This window comes from Astyanax mexicanus, chromosome 5 (genome assembly GCF_023375975.1).
Source record: "Astyanax mexicanus isolate ESR-SI-001 chromosome 5, AstMex3_surface, whole genome shotgun sequence".
In the NCBI taxonomy this organism is placed as follows: Eukaryota; Metazoa; Chordata; class Actinopteri; order Characiformes; family Acestrorhamphidae; genus Astyanax; species Astyanax mexicanus.
In genome coordinates, this window is record NC_064412.1 from 16940604 (window position 1) to 16957718 (window position 17115).

At 37.8% G+C, this 17115-nt stretch overlaps 1 protein-coding gene across 4 annotated transcripts in view; it reads right to left on the reverse strand.

The window, feature by feature from the left end:
• Positions 1-17115, reverse strand: part of itpr1a (inositol 1,4,5-trisphosphate receptor, type 1a) — a 59772-nt gene that overhangs the window by 30607 nt on the left and 12050 nt on the right. For 3 of the 4 annotated variants that reach the window (XM_022675764.2, XM_022675763.2, XM_022675766.2), the window contains exons 4-27: positions 16620-16735; positions 14428-14514; positions 14165-14323; positions 12184-12282; positions 11977-12060; positions 11007-11153; positions 10789-10884; positions 10093-10137; positions 9387-9541; positions 9169-9268; positions 8911-9071; positions 8661-8802; positions 8394-8552; positions 7948-8120; positions 7673-7792; positions 6547-6741; positions 5345-5596; positions 4364-4505; positions 4101-4248; positions 3695-3885; positions 2833-2959; positions 2247-2301; positions 1965-2130; positions 268-438 (exon numbers count right to left, since the gene is read on the reverse strand). In XM_022675764.2, coding sequence (XP_022531485.2) covers positions 268-438; positions 1965-2130; positions 2247-2301; positions 2833-2959; positions 3695-3885; positions 4101-4248; positions 4364-4505; positions 5345-5596; positions 6547-6741; positions 7673-7792; positions 7948-8120; positions 8394-8552; positions 8661-8802; positions 8911-9071; positions 9169-9268; positions 9387-9541; positions 10093-10137; positions 10789-10884; positions 11007-11153; positions 11977-12060; positions 12184-12282; positions 14165-14323; positions 14428-14514; positions 16620-16735 — 3290 coding nt within the window. The remainder of the gene's footprint in view (positions 1-267; positions 439-1964; positions 2131-2246; positions 2302-2832; positions 2960-3694; positions 3886-4100; positions 4249-4363; positions 4506-5344; positions 5597-6546; positions 6742-7672; positions 7793-7947; positions 8121-8393; positions 8553-8660; positions 8803-8910; positions 9072-9168; positions 9269-9386; positions 9542-10092; positions 10138-10788; positions 10885-11006; positions 11154-11976; positions 12061-12183; positions 12283-14164; positions 14324-14427; positions 14515-16619; positions 16736-17115) is intronic. The other variant, XM_022675765.2, reaches the window with a different exon arrangement.

A 17115-nucleotide genomic window follows, 5' to 3' on the forward strand; every position in this document is an offset into this window, starting at 1 on the left:
GACAGATTTCTCCAAAGCTGACCTTGCACAATGAAAAAGACTGTCAGCTGTACTTAAAATAAAATACAATAAAAATGAATAAACAAAAGTTCTAAAAGTATAAATTATATAATATATATTATGTGCAGATGCAGATATGTGACATACAGTTTGGACCCATCCTCAGTGGCATCAGAGATCAGAGTTCCAGAATAATTCTGCAGGAGTTCATAAGTCTACCATATAAACACACCTAAACCTCAAAACTGCTGTGGACTATATACTGACCTTATGATGAGTTTCTGAGGCAATGCCCTCTCCTGTATGAAGACCTGAGTCTGACCCCTGCCTCTTGTACACCCACAACTCAGACTTTTCCACAATAGACCTCAGCTGGTCCAGATCGGCCTTAATCTGCTTGTAGTTCTCCACATCCTGACTGGTCACCAGGAGCTGCACCTGCACAACACATGATGACATGTATGAGAAAAAATTCTATCCATAAATCTTAACGCAAAAGCTACAGTGAATTATTCAGTAACTGTTTGGTGTAGCGTTTCTTGTGGAGTCTTATCTGGTTCTATTTTAGGGTCTAAGACAGGGTTTCTCAACCGGGGGGCCGCGGACCACCAGGGGGCCACAAAGCACCCTCTAGGGGTCTGCAGGTTCATCCGCAGAGGGAGACAGTAGTCTCTAGTGAGCACTTTAAATCAGGGGTCTCAAACTTGCAGCCCGCAGACAATATTTTGTTTCCCGCGACTTGAAATCAAATCAAGACGCATCCTCTCCCGTCCACCAGCACAGTGCATCCCATTCATTTTAATAGAGAGAGTCGCTGCATCAGCGCAGCCCCGCCCTCCAGCAAAAAGTTCCACTGTGTGTGACAGAGGCACATACGAGCCTCACACAAACACACACACGAGCCTCTCACACCGAACAGATGCCTTTCAACCACAGAGGAGAAGCTAAAAAAGGAATTACATAACTATAGATTACACAAAAAATCTTAAACTTACGATTGACTACACCTGTTGCTTCATTTGAATTAAAAAAACGTCACGGATACGCCCACACGGCGAGCCGAGTCATCAGGTGTTCTGTCGAGTTGTGCTACCCTGTCAAACCATGCTACTCTTATGTGTATATTTAAAGGTAAAAATACAAAAGAAGCACAATATTAGAGCATGTTTCCAGTAACAAGTTCATGTACTACATTTGGAAAGCCTAAATCACAGTTTCAGGGTAAAGTTATGGTAGCAAGAGTTTATTATACTCTGTTTTTTTTAGATATTTTATTATATATATATATATATATATATATATATATATATATATATATATATATATTTTTTTTTTTTATTAGGGGGGCCTTGACGCTTTCAAGTTGTAAACAGGTGGGCCGTAATGTAGAAAAGGTTGAGAACCCCTGGTCTAAGAAACTGATAGATGTAGTAATTATGACTACAGTCATTATCAATGTATTATGACAAGTATGTGTGGTCTTACATACAGGGTATAAAAATTAAAGGAGAACTCCTGTGTGAAATTTACTTTGGGTGTAGTAAAACATGATAAAGAGTAATAACCTCTACTGAATAGCCCACCTCCATTCTCTCGCAGCTTTCTGAGATGCAGCAATTTTATTCTATTTGTCCAAACACCCTTTAGACTGGGTGATAAGGGGCATATTCTTGCCCCTGCAGATAAATCACTTTTTACATTGATTCTACTAATGAGGTGTGGGGCTACTTTAAGCCTGGATAACGGTATAAAATATGCCCCGTATCACCCAGTCTAAAGGGTGTTGGACAAATGGAATAAAAGTGCTGGATCTTGGAAAGCTGCAGAAAAACAGAGGTGGGCAATTTAGCAAAGGTTAGTACTCTTTGTTATGTTTTACTACACCCAAAATTAATTTTACACCGGAGTTCTTCTTTAAGGGATTGGGATAAGGGGATAAGGTTGATTGTATAGGTCTGAGATACCTGTTTGAAGGCCTGCAGAACCTCTTGACGCTGACTGAAGTGTCTGAAAAGCAGGTGCAGGGCTCTGGATACCAGTGGAGGATAGTCATGCATGGTCAGGTGGAGAAGCACCCTTAGAAATGTCCGGCCACCATGGTCATCCAAATCAAGAGGGGTGTTCTCCTCACTAGACACACATACACACGAAAAAATATACAAGAGCATGATTAAGTGTTAATCTGGATAGTATACATATGAAATGCATATCATGTATGATAATGTCCACAACATCATAAATCCCACCTTCCTCCAAAAATCCCCTCTGCTTGCTCCTCAATGTGTTCAAAGTCCAGTGCACCTAAGCAACACACAAGTTTATGTACTAAGATTTTGCTATTTATAGGTATATATTTGAGTAAAATGAACATTGTTGTTTTATTCTATAAAATACAGACAACATTTCTCCCAAATTCCAATTATAAATATTGTCATTTAGAGCATTTATTTGCAGAAAATGAAAAATGGCTGAAATAACAAAAAAGATGCAGAGCTTTCAGACCTCAAATAATGCAAAGAAAACAAGTTCATATTCATAAAGTTTAATAGTTCAGAAATCAATATTTGGTGGAATAACCCTGGTTTTTAATCACAGTTTTCATGCATCTTGGCATGTTCTCCTCCATCAGTCTTACACACTGCTTTTGGATAACTTTAGCTTGGTTTGATGGCTTGTGATCATCCATCTTCCTCTTGATTATTTTTCATAGGTTTTCAATTTGGTAAAATCAAAGAAACTCATCATTTTTAAGTAGTCTCTTATTTATACAGCATAACATTTAATATATAACCATATTCACCCATGTACACTCCAATGCACAGTCTGTCTTACCTTGGACGCTGGTATGCGAGTCTGGATTAATAGAGGGCTCGACTTGAGAGTTACTCTCATCAAACTCTCTTTTAAAGATACTTAGCAGGCAGGATATCCTGTAATCCAGCCGCACATTGAGGATGAACTGCAAACATACAAAGAAAGAAGAATAAAAACCTGATAGAAAATCTGATAGAAGTTGATAAAACAGTACCATTGATCAGGAAACAGTGTAGCTGACCAGCAGATCAAAGCTTATGTCCCATTTTGTGTCAGATTTTTACAATACTCTGGACAATATGTTTGGCACATCATTTAAGTCTTATTAAGTCTTTTCATAAGGTCACCTAATCAGTGCTCAGAGAGCATCTGTTTAACATTGCAGCACTTTTACCTGTGATCACCTTATAAAACATAACTAACTAATGCAAATTCAAGACCAGTTCTTAGCAGGGTCAAAACAGACTAACAATCCACGAATAACAGGGTAAAAAAGCAAAATGCTACTTTGAAAAAAAAAAAGCAGCAACAAACAAGCAACTGAAAAACAAGATGGATATTCACACAGTTTTTGTATTAACACACACTGTCTGCATTTCAATCTTATCAAAATACTGATATTGTTTGTTTTACAATATATATTTAAAGTACTTAACACAAACAGATTTTTTACTCTGAGTTGATGAATTTTTATTTCTGTAAAAAAAATGCTGTAAAATATGTTTCAGATTTCACAAAAACAGTATCAGCTCCTCTAAAATCTGCACTATTTCCTCTTAACATCACAATCAATGTTCCAGTGTGCTTTATAACTCATAATGAATCCTAATCAGTCACCTGAATTAAAAAAATAATTTGATTAGCACTACTTTATATATACCTGCAGTATCTCAATTATCTTGAGCTTGGTGTCCATGACGAGAATATCTTGTTTCTGAGGTTCTGCTTGGGCTTTGACTGAATCTCTGTCTGGGGCGACACGTGACGTTGGTGGCAAGAAGCCACCTCCTCTTAGCACCACCTGTGTCATCAACTCCCCCACGCCATGAATGGAGCGCATCACGTTACTGCCTGCACACACAGATACAAGAAAGACCAAGTACTAAAATTAACTTAAACTGATCCATTCCTGGAGACCCAGTGTCCTGCCTGGTTCACCACAAATTTACCATGACCAGACAATACTAATATTGTAATATGCATTTTATAACAGGCTCCTGGCTGTATCTTATTGTTAACCTGTCTAATTATCCAAACACAGCTCATTTGACTTAAGTGTATTTAACCTTTGCCAGGCTCTCGGTCCAGTTTAACAGGGAAGGAGGCACTGACGTGCACACAGTCCAGAATGGCCAGAAGGATCTTAGTCAGCCTCAGCAAGTCACTGAAGTTATAGAAGCCAAAGTAAATCAGATTTCTCGCCAAGTTCACCACCTATAACACAGAGCACAGGTTAGAGGTCCAATATTCGCTAAAACTTGAACAGTGTTGCTGTTGAAGCTGTTCATGGTTAAGAAGAGAAAAGAGATAAGTCAGTATGAAGATGCACCTCAAAGGTAAGTTTATTTTTCTCCTTGTCTGAAAAAGGAAAACTTTGGCACACAACGTCCCGCAGATAGTTCTCTACAAACTCCATCGTTTGGGAAAACTTCTCCTTCACTTCGTCACGCGAAGTCCCATCATTGTCGTAACTGTTTGCAAAATAAACAATATAAAAAAATAAACAAAATTAAGAACTTATAGGTCAATCATTAGCAAATCTGCTACTCAAAGCTAACATAAACTGAAATAAAAAAATCATGCTTGATTAAAAATGTCAAAACATCTTACTGATTAATAATTAATAGAACATTTCATACACAAAGATCATTTCTACATTAGATTTGCAAAAATAAACAAATTGTTCTTAAATAAAGAAAAATAAAATCCAAATAAAATATAAAAGAACATACAAACAATAAAAGCATAAGATTTGTTAACTAAAAGTGCAATGATAAAAGCAGAGCAGAAAGAAAAAGTGCAAGTTCTTGGAAACAGAAATAGAAAATAGAAATATTTAAACTTTTATCTCTTAAGTAAGGATGTTAACTTGAGGCATATATAAGATCTCCTACAGTCTGAATCAGTTTGGGTTCTACTCTCTGACCTTTGTTCATATATCCAAGAGCCCAGCTAATTCTACATTCTTTAAACATATCAGTGATATATTCTAGGGCTAAAATCAACCCCATATACAGCCCAAATCATTAAAAGTCCCTTTAACTTTCAGGCAATTTCATTGCACAATAAATTAACCTAATATATGCAATAACATTATTGGCTGCAACAATCTGTCTAAATATAATTTGTAATTCAGACAAATCTGATGATTCTAACAGAGGCTGACTACTTTAATAAGGCACTGATGTCTGTAATTAGGTGAAGAGTGGTGCCAAGATTATTAGTATGGGTAAAAATAAGGTCATGGCTTGGTTAGCAACAAGCTATTCACTAAAGGTTAATAAGATCAGCAGCTGGATGTGTCACTCACTCATCAATGGAGATCTGGGAGGGGATTTCAGACCAGAGCCGTGCATATTTGACGGGCGTCACCTGTTCCTGAGGGTCACGGTCCACGTGCATGTGCAGCATCATGCGGCAGAAGGAGGCTCGGAGGTCAAAGGGCAAATCTTCATCCGACATGCAGCGCAATATCAGATCCACGTCCAGCTGAGCTGAGATTTTATTAATGGCCAAATACTGCCGGTCCAGGCACATGCGGGCAAACAGATTTAACTGATACCTGAGGAAGAGATTCACACCATGACGTCATCACCCTTGGAGTATAGTATTTACAGTATATATTGGCTCATAAGAATATAAAGGACTATTTATTTTAGTAGAAACTGAGTGCGGCTTATAAAACACCCAAATACCCAACCCACTCCTTAAGACAGGCACATGCCTCCTCTGATACATGTGAAGTCAACCACCGCCTCTGATGCAGTACTTGCGAGTAGCACCACAGCGCGTTCGGTTCCGATACATCAGCTCACAGTTGCCTTGTGCTGATCGGCATCACCCTTTGGAGTGATGTAGGGAGAGAGCGCCACCTACTTACCCAGAGAGAGCAAGGCCAACTGTGCTCTCTCAGGGCTCCAGCAGCTGATGGCCAGCTACATGAACAGGATTCGAACCAGCGATCTCCTGATCAAAGTGGCAGTAGTGTTTAACCCGCTGGAGCCCAGGTTGTGATCTTTTATATGAATCTTTTATATGTATCCTACCCATCTTCTCTGATTATCTTGCAAATTTTGGAACATAATGTATCCACATATTTAAATACAACAAGGCCTAACGACAGAATTTAAAGAATTTCAAATACGTTTGAAATGCTGCTTATAAAACGGTCATAACAACACATGTTTGGATCCTTACTTCTACAGCAGCTGTACGGATCTGTTCAGTTCCATCATCAGCTCACCTGATTCACTCTAATGAAGGACTGATTAGATTAACTAGAACCACTAGATAGTAAATCTAAATACTGGGCTTCCTAAAGAAGAGCTGAAATTCATCATGTGTGTATTCTAATGTAATAAACTTTGAACTAATAAATCTTTCTGCTCAAAATATATTGCTCTACATCTTATTTTCTCCTCTTCTCCTAGTAGGTAAAAACCAAGTTAGTGTGTGAGTTTCTTGAGAGGATGAGAGGTCTGGTGAATTTATGTGTTTGTTTTGTTTATGTACCTGTAATAACTGATCACTTCCTGGTCTTCAGTGTGTCCATCTTTAGCGTCCTGGGCGAGCTCTCGTATGCTTTTGCTCTTCACCTCACCGCTGCTGTCCTTCCAGAACAACCACACTTCCTCTTCATCCTCTTCTTCATCCTCTGTGCTCTCGCCAAGCACTGCTCCTGCCACCTCAAACCGTGACAGTACTAGCCTGATATACAGAGAAACACACAGAATGTATAATTAACTCCTTAATAAAAATGGCCGAATAATCCATACTGCACTAGATCAAACATTTCTGCATGGATTCCTGTGTAATATTTTGTTTTAAATAATTGGTAGAACTTAAAACAAAAAAACTCTTTTTAGCTTTAATTGATTAAGTGTGATGATGGTGTTTAGAAACTGTGATATGTATACAGTAGCAGTCAAATGTTTGGACATATTTTTTCATTAAATGTTGTTATTTTATTTCTACATTGTAAAAACAATACTAAAGTCATCCAGACAAACACATACAGAATCATGTAGCAAACGTAAAAGTGGTAAATAACCTCTTATCTGGGGTGCTGTTAAGTTGCGGTTAACTTTAATGAACTTATCCTGTGCAACAGAGGTAACTCTTGCTGGTCCTGATGAGAGCCAGTTTCATCATAATATGTTTGATGGTCTTTGCGACTGCACTTAAAGATACTTTCAAAGTTCTTGAAATGTTTTTCTTCATTTAGTTGAGATGGCTATTCACTGTATAACAACTCTACCTCTTCACAACACAACTGATGCTTTCAAGTACATTAAGAGAGAACGAAATTCAAGTCTAAACAAGGCGCAGCTGTTAACTAAGAAAATGCCATGATGAAAAAAGATGTGCAAAGCTGTGATCTAAGCAAGAGGTTCCTACTTTGAATAATTAAAAAATAAAACATTTGTTTACTAATTTATTCCATATGTTTTTTTTTCACTCTTTGGATGACTTTATTACTAATCTACAATGCAGACAGTTTAAAAATAATGAAAAAAAAATTGTGAAAATGAATTTGTGAAATTAGTACATCAGTACAAATAATAGTGCATTAAAACACCAGGCTAATGCTTCTCTATCAGTCAGTCTGCAGTGATATGTTGCACAGATCTTGTCATACTTTGTCTCAATAAGGATGTCTCCATTGGCTGGATCCAGTACAGCATTACAGATGAGCTCCTGCGTCACAGGAATGGATTTGTTCATCGATACACACAGGTCAGACAAGTAGTCCAGGAACCTACACACACACACAAATAACAAACACATACAATAGTTGTAACACAAAATACCAAATGCTAATATCAACAGCAAACTACAGTCTTTTTTTTCAAGATTTCCTTCAAAATTTAGGTTATATTTTAATGGAACACATGAATTTTCTGGTACACACACCTAGGCTCTCTGTTTTTCCGGACCAGGCTGACAAACGTGTCGATCTCTGCAGCGGTGATGTGTTTCTCCAGCAGCTTGCGGTTGTTGTGTAGCAGGGCTGTGATGGTGTCCTCGGCCAGCACGTCGTAGCCAATCTGCTTCTGCATAAAGCGGAACTGCTTTGCTATGTACTCCTACAAACACACACACACACACACACACACACACAAAACACACAGAAAGCTTAGTAAAACTGTAAAATGTAGCTTCTTTGCTGCATTTCATTAATAGTGATGTTCCAGTAAGTAAGTACATTTTTAGAAAATTAAAAAATATATATATTGATCAATCCAGAGACTAAATTCTAAGCAATTTTAACAAAATTCTGAATACTTTTCAATACTTAGTTTAGAATCTGCTGCAGTTTGATCTGCTATTGCACTACTGTTGTGTAATTGTGATGGCACCTGATTTTTTCTATAGTCTTGCTGTGAATGCCTCAGAACTCTGTAGCAGAGTCTGCAGATGTGTCTGAAGGGGGCGTGTCTCTGGTCAGCCAGCTCCTCCAATCTCAGCATGGGACCGTCTCCACTGTCAGTGAAAGGAGCCTGCAGCAGCTTGAAGATCTAACCATACAGAGCAAAAATATAAAAGAAATCACCAAACAGAATACAGACATTAGAAAGTCATCTTGATCTATGGAGTGTTTGGAGTGTTTAGGGGGGAACAGGTACTTGTTTGAGTATGTTCTGCTCCCTCATGAGCTTCTGCCGCTCTCTGTTAGGTTTGTTCACTGTGATCTCCAGCACGTCCTGAGCGCTGTTAGGAATGTCCACCACAAAGTACACCAGGTCCTCCAGCAGCTTAGTCACTGCTCTGTGGATTAATAAAAAAATAAGAATTTAAAGAAACTGAGACAAATGAATATTGTATTAACTGATTGACAGACTAATGGATTGATATCAAGCTGGACGGATTCTCTACCTCCTTTCATTTTGGGTGATGGTACCCTTTTCCAGTTTGCCAGCAATGGAGGCCAGAACTTTGCTGGCATCATTAGCAAAGTCCAGATCTCGGACCTCTGCTGGGGACACAGGCACTATAGCAAAGGCTTCTTTATCCTCTTTTAGTGGAGATGTTCCTATCTGTGTGTGTTTAAGAAGGAACACAGTAATAATGAGTGCAATAAAAAACAAAAACAACACACAGTAAATGAATCCCGCTGTGTGCATATTAACTCACTCTGAGCATGACTGGTTTCTCCTCCTCCTTGTCTATGGGGTGGTTTGTGCTGTGGACCCAGGTGTTTGTGCAGAGGTGCCTGAGCCTGACGTAAGAATTTCTAACAAACACATACAGATATTGTGCAGTTATAATTAATGACTACAAAATTAATCAATACAATAAATAGATCTAGTTAATAAATCTTCTCTGTAAATGATGTGATTTGTAAATCCTACCTGGGCACAAGTGAGTCACCGCCTCTCAGAGTAGTTGGGTCCAGCTCAAAGATGGAAGAGATGTCATTGCCGTCAGGAACAGACACCAGCGTGTACATGACTTTATCCTGTGGATTCCGCGCACGTGCTCGTATCACTTCATGTTCAGAGTCCAGCTATAATATGCCACAACCATACACTTATATATAATCTAACACATAGCTGCACTTAAATAAACACTGACATTGTTTTTTGCTAACATTAAACAGTATGTGCTATTCCACACAGCAGTTCATCATGTACAATTGTACAAGATAGATAGATAGATAGACTTTATTGATCCCGAGGGGAAATTCTAGACGTATGAAATGCATGATGCATGAAAACTGCATGAAAACTGAGATTTAAACCATTTTTTTTCCACCAAATATTGATTTCTGAACCCTTAAACCTTTATGAATATGAACTTGTCTTCTTTGCATTTTTTGAGGTCTGAAATCTCTGCATCTTTTTGTTATTTCAACCATTCCTTATTTTCTGCAAATAAATGCTTTAAATTACAATATTTTTATTTAGGATTTGTGAGAAATGTCCGTAAAATAAAACAACAATGTTAATTTTACCCAAACATATACCTATATATAGCAAAATCAGAGAAACTAATTCAGAAACTGAAGTGATCTCTTAATTTTTTCCAGAGCTGTGTATATAGTAGGCACACACTTACAGAAGAACGGGACTCCAGGCATTCTTCTTCATAGTCCGGGTTTACCTGGTAAAGGAGACAGAAAGAAGGTGAACAACCATCATCCAGACCACACTAAAACTTTTGTCACTGAATACAATCAAATCCTTACAGGAATACTCCAAAATGTAGTAGACAGCCTTTTCTGGACAGTAAAAGAAGGATAAACATGTCTTTTAGAAAAAAACAATGTATGAGCAGGCAGGTGTCCCAATACTGTTTTCCATATAAACATACAGCATATATATTGAACATAGTTTACAGTATATATGCTGAACATATAAAACTGTTTAGTGTATAGAATCATTGCTACCATGTTTGTACTGCTGTAAAATAGATAATTTTTTTTCTTGTTGGATGCACAGTGTTTTTTTTTTCTGAGAGAGAGTTTGTGATCTAAGAGCTGAAAGTCTCGATTGGGAAAATCAATAAATTGTCACTGATTTGTGGCCTTTATTCATAATCTAAGTAACTGTTTCGGATGCTAACAAACAAACAAAAACATATAACAGTGACTGGAAAAAATGTCCTTTCATGTCAATTATTCATTAACTATTCAGAAACCAATGTGTTAATAATGCTGACTGAATAATTAAAGCTTGAACTGATCTACAGGCTCTTAGGCATTAAGGGGTTAATGAGTATTTTAAAATATCCTGCTTCTAGTTTATGTTTCACCTCTGCAGCAAGGTAATGTCCAGTGGCCAGGTGTTTGAACCTGAACAGACTGTTCCAGTAGCCCGCTCCTCCTCTGCAGGGGTCATGCTGAACAACCTGTAAAAGTCAAACACATATTTAAACACACCTGCTGAAATTCCCATCATATCCACACGCACACAAGAGCCGGACCAGTCCACGTGCCAAACGCACACAAGCATCCACACATCCACACTGACCTCCACCTCCCAGAGTGCTTTACTGCTGGTCGCTGACGTTGCAGACTGCCGTCCGGTGGTGCGCAGGAAAACATACTGCTTCTTACGATGGTCATCACACGTCAGAAACTTCTCCTGCTCTGCATGAAACAACCGAACTACGTCCCCCTAAAATACATAGAACGCACAGAGACATATATACACACTTCTTATGTGCAAATTTTGTTGCAGAATTTTGGACAGATTATTATTTTTTCCATTAAGAGTACAGCTTGAGTTAAGAGGTACTCACTGATTCTGTAGTGTTTCAGAGTTTATTAACAATGTGTTAAGGGGCGTAATTAAACCCTCCTGGTGTTGATTCACATTTACTGCTTTCTTGCAATTTGAAGCAACAATTTGCACTCACTTTGTTTAAGTAGTAAAAGTTCACCTCATAACTTGTGTTAATAGCAACTAAATTGAAGAGCTGAGAAACATGAAATAAGGTAATGTCTACCTAAAATTTCTTTAACTAACATTATATTAAACAAAACTTACATATTTTTTTTTTGGTTTCTGGCATTCTTTATTTACAGAATGGGCAAAAAATGTGGTGTCCTATAACCCCTGCTCACCACTAGTGTGTAGTCCTACCCACCAAGGCTACCTTTCCTCTTGGGTATTCAGTTGTTTTTTTATATAGTGGCTGCCTGTCCATCTACAGTGTTGTAGGCCATAACAATTTGCTATTTTCTTCACTGCAAACTCAGACTTTATGCTGGTGGAAAAAGCCTTTTTAGTTAATTCCGTAAAGGAGTTCATGTCAAAATCAACTCAATTTATTGGGCTAAATTGAAAAGAGTTAAAAGATCTAGAGTAAATGTTTCTTTAACTCTGCCATATATTCTATTCAATGGTCACGCACATGGTTAACTCAAAGTAAGTTTACTTAAAGAGTCAGAACTTGCTAAATCTAAATATCAGAAGTGAAAGTGCACGTTTAACTCACGCCTTTCAGAACGACCTCCTGATTGTCGCTCCATTTCATGAACAGAACAATTTTCCAACTGGTGCTGCAGTTCACCGAGTTCACCTGTCAGATAAAGAGCAGAGCAAAAGAGAAATGAGAAAAGGGGGCAAAGTCAGTTTCTCAGAAAAATGGAAGTACAAAGAATGGCCTGTGGTGTTTGTGTGTGAATGTGTGTATTTGCATTACCTCATTGCATCCTGGGTTATCTACCAGTTGATGGCCGCTTGCGTGAAGTGGTTGTCCAGCATTTACAGGATTTAACACAACCTTATCTCCAATGACAACCTGAAAGACACAAACACACACACACACACTCATCTCTCGGGTTCTCACACTTTTTTGGGGAAATTTTAAAAATATTTACAAAATTTTCATATGTACAAAATATATATGCAATGAAAGTTTTAAGTGTCTGTATGCACAATTTGGTGTTTTTCAAACGCAAAGTTTATTAGCTATAATAGCCTAGTGATAAATAGTAGTGCAGTTGGTGGTATTAAATAATACTTTGAAAAAAAAAATCAGATTCCAAGTTTGATAGAAAGTCATGAACACAGCAACACAGCTTGGATATATGAGTAACAATCTAAATGATTTTCAACCCATTCATTAGTAAATAACATATGAATACATTGTTACTTCCTCATTTGTAAAGTATGTACACTGTTAAGTCTGTTCAACTGAAATGTAAAAAAGTAGTAGCTAAAATATACAAACTCAGCTCAACAGTTCCAGAATATATATTTTTGAATTTTTAATTTTCCTCTTTATTCCAGATGATTTTTTCAGAGTTTGAATGATTAAAAAAAATATTTGTTTATTATTTTGACAAGAACCTTGTAATATAATACATCTCACAATACATTGGTTACAGTTAAAATTTTGTGTTATATTGTAAAATTGTAAGCATACTGATTCATTAAAAAAAATCTATCAAATTTTAGGAATAAGGGTCTCCAATCCGTGCCCAAGAACGCTTACGTCATCACTCACTACTCAAAGGGCTTGCCGATGTTCAGCACCCCTTCCATAAAAAGTTTATTTTCAGCATATGTATTTTCTTTATATTCTCTTTTATTTCTCTTTATACTCTTTCACTAATGCATGTACTGTAGACTCTGCCTATGACTGTCTATGGCTATGTATGGCTTTGTATGCTTAAGTGTTTCCAGATGTGTACCACAAATCTATAAAAGGGGTCCCTCCAAAAAATGGAGGGGGAGAGAGCAGGAACATCGGATTGGCAACATCTCTCTCCAAGGCTGGCCTAGGAAGCCTTGTAGATATTGTCTTAGTCTTTTGTGATAAATAATTGTATTACACTTAAGGCAATGTCTGCGGTGTCTTCTTCCTCATCTTCAAGCATCTTCACAGCAAAGAGACAGCGGTAAACGACAAGTGCGTATACACCATGGAGATAATCCACTTTTATTTACTTTGAAATACGCACCAAAAGTCACGGTTTTCTCAATCACAGTTACAATCATATGGGGTGCTTTTCCTGGCGAGGGTGCTAAATTCGGCACAATACCACCATGTTTGTTTACAGGAAAGACGCAATACTGATGTTGTTCATCTTGTTCTGTGCTTGGACACGGATAGCGCTCACACTGCATGTGTACCCTGCTGGAGTACAAGTGATCCCACTAGTTAACCAAGCCGTGCTTTGGGAAGTTTGGATTGCCTAGTGTGAGTACACTCTAAGTTATAGTATAAAAAACACACCTATCATATAAATGAATAAATACATCATATAATAAAATAGGTTTCTTTTGCAGTTTGTCTACAGATGGGCTCCTAAGTGGTGCAGAAGTGTTAGCCCTATCTTTGCTGTTGGGCAGTTTGTTAAGATGCAGAATCTCGCTTAATGTGCGTTGAAGGAACCACATGCTAGTCTTCAACCTCCCAGCACCAGCGGCATCACGAGATATAGGGAGTCTTAGGTTTGGGGTGGGAAAATAACTCCCACTTTGGGCTGTAAAGTCGGGGTATTCCTTTCCAAAATTCTTGCACAAAGTCTTCTGATTTATATCACGTGTTAATAGCCAGATGTATTTATTTGGTATGTATTAGAAGAGGAATTACTAAACTCTGCTTGGCACAGGTTGGTTGAACTTCCTCAATTAAAGTCAGATTAAACACACTCCCACTCTTGCACAGTACTTACACTATCCCCGATGGAGCGCAGTTTGTAGAAGGGCTGAATGTAGAACCAGGAGCCTTCATTTCCAGCAGCATCCAGAGTAACACGCATAGCATTCTTCTCCAACAGAGCTGGCAGACGCTTATTTACTGTCAGGTATTTATTGCTCTTCAGGTGAAGTAACTAAGCACGCACAAAAAAACACACACACAAAGGTTGACTCTGCTGCTGAAGTACGGTATTACAGGTATTTAGCTTGTGTTTTGTCAGAGAGAGGACAGTTTTACCTGGATGACATTTCCATACTGAATGACAGTTCCCAGCAACTTCTTGTTTTCTGACTCGTTCTGTTTCTTCTCCAGATCAGCAGCATGCTAAAGGAGAAGGAATGTGAACAAATTCTGAAGAGAGTGAGATGAACATCACAAAAAAAGACTTATTTTTAATAAAAAGTAAAATTATTAGATTGCTCAGAGAACCTGTAGCTATTTAGGCTATCATATATCACTACATATCATCCACAGTTTGAAAATTAATAACCACTGCCTTTTCAAAAACAAACAGAGCTTCACTCATGCATAAACACAAGAACGCACAAACACACCAGCAGACGTCAACAGCTCTTGAATAGGCCCTGAAATATGATCACAAATCCCTTATATAAGGCCCATCAGACATATCAGTACAGAGAACTAAACACAGGCCAAAGTACTGCTGTTTGAAATATTGCCATACAAGGACGTAGTATTAAAAAATGATATATTTACATTGAAACATTTACAAGATGATAAAAAAAACATTCTTTGTAGGCTCTAGTTACTCTTGTAAAAATCAGTACCACTATTTCTCAAATATTTCAGGGGCGTTTTCTGTGAATCTCCCATTGTACCACATCCCACAAGAGTTCTACTGGATGCAGATCTGGTAAGTGGGAGGGGGCACTGAGAAACACTGAACCCATTGTCATGTACATGAAACCAGAGACATCTTATTCTTTGTGATATGATGCATTAGGATTGTCATAAGTAAATCATGGCTATAAGTGAATCAATATGATCAGCAACAATACTTAACTAGGATATGACACTCAAGCAATGACTAATTAGTATTTATGCTTCTGGCACCACTTTCTGACCCAACCATTTATGTGGTTCCTCAGAAATTGGTGGTCCAGCGCAGGTTCGATCCCCAGCTCATGCAGCTTTGCCATCAAGCTGCTGGCGCTTAGAGGGAGCAAAATTGGCCCTGCTCCCTCCGGGTGGTTAGATGGCGCTCTCTCCCCACATCACTTCTAGGGTGATGTCCGCAGCACAGAGCAACTGTGAGCTGATGTATCAGAACCAAGTCGCTGCGCTTTCCTCCAAGCGAGCTGGCTGCTCGGCAATGCTGCTTCAGCAGCAGCTCGAAAAGAAGCGGTGGCTGACTTCACATGGATCAGAGGAGGCATGTGCTAGTCTTCACCCTCCTGGTGTGTTGGAGCATTACTAGTGATAGGGGGTAATTGGCTATGTAAATTGAGGAGAAAATGGGAAAATTTTGAAATAAAATTATTTAAAAAAAAATTAAAAAAAGTATTCATTTTTATAGTCTCTTTAATTGGCCGGTTTTGGTGAGATTGTGTCCATTTCTGTTCTGTTCTGACAGAAGTGAAACCTAAAATTTGACTTCGGCTGTTGTAGCCCATCAGTCTGTCAGATTCTAATGTGCTCAACACAGCTGTACAGAATAGTTATCTGAGTTACTGTAGCTTTTCTGTCACTTCAAAACAATTCTGGCCATATCTGTCTTACAACAAGGCCTACAGAAATTACTAATAGCGTGTTTGTGAGTGTATATTTGAACAAAACATTACAGTCATCCATCAAATACACTATTTTATTAGTTGAAATGAATCAAACATGCAATGAAGTTTTGTTAAGTGAAAGAGTTGTTATAATCTTAAGGGGATAGAGATGTTTGTAAAGCCTAAATTTCGAACTAGTTTAAAGGAGCAGTGTACTTCAATTCAAGGAATTATGATTATGGATTAATTTGGAGAGTAATATTAAAAATGCTAGTGTGTGTTTAAAAGAATGCTAAAAGTTGTCATGTTTAAAAAAAAAAATAGTGTATTGTGTATCTATACGAACTGTTGTTCGAGAAGGATTTGATGTTTTTTGGTTTTATTGTTTTAAATGATTCTTGGGGAAAAAACTGATATTATAAGATTTTTTCTTCTTTTTGCTGTCTGTCATTTTATTTGTGATTTCTATTTTCTTTTGTATATATAAATTATTTTATTTATAATGAAATGAATAAATCATCTAAGTAAATAAAAAAAAATCAACATATTTAAGGTTTTGATGGCTGTGAGTAATGTAAACAACTAAACAACCAAACTACCTAAACTAAACAACTACACAATCACTGTACATCTTCTCATTGATTACTGCTTTTTTTCTAACAAGGATCTTCTGCACACCATCATTCACACACTTACATGTAGTTTGTTGAGTAAGACTGTGTCAGTGGTGCTGGTTCCCCCAGGTTTGGCAGCTTTCCAAAACTGTTTCTGTGCTGAATATCTGTTCATGGGACACAGTCTGAAGAGACAGTCTGGAGAACAGAGAGAGAGAACACAATATAAACCATAATGTTCCAGATAGAACAGATAGGGTGTAGAAATATATCTGAGCACCCAATAAAACTACTGTGTGCTACAGTGTGCTGCAGATTCAGGCTTCAGCTGGGCAGTGTGCTGGAATGGACCTCCAACAGAGCAGAGTGTATCAGAGGGATGAAGAGTACTTTGTGTCCTCTTTTGCACATGCACGGTTTCAGACGGCCTATAACTCTTTTATTACGGAAGTGCAGGCACTGTTAGGACTTTTTATGGACATATAATGCTACCATATATATATATTTAAATTTTAAACAGTATTTACCAAGTACTTTTACGAACTGTCTCATTGTTCATACAGTAGATGGCTCTGAAG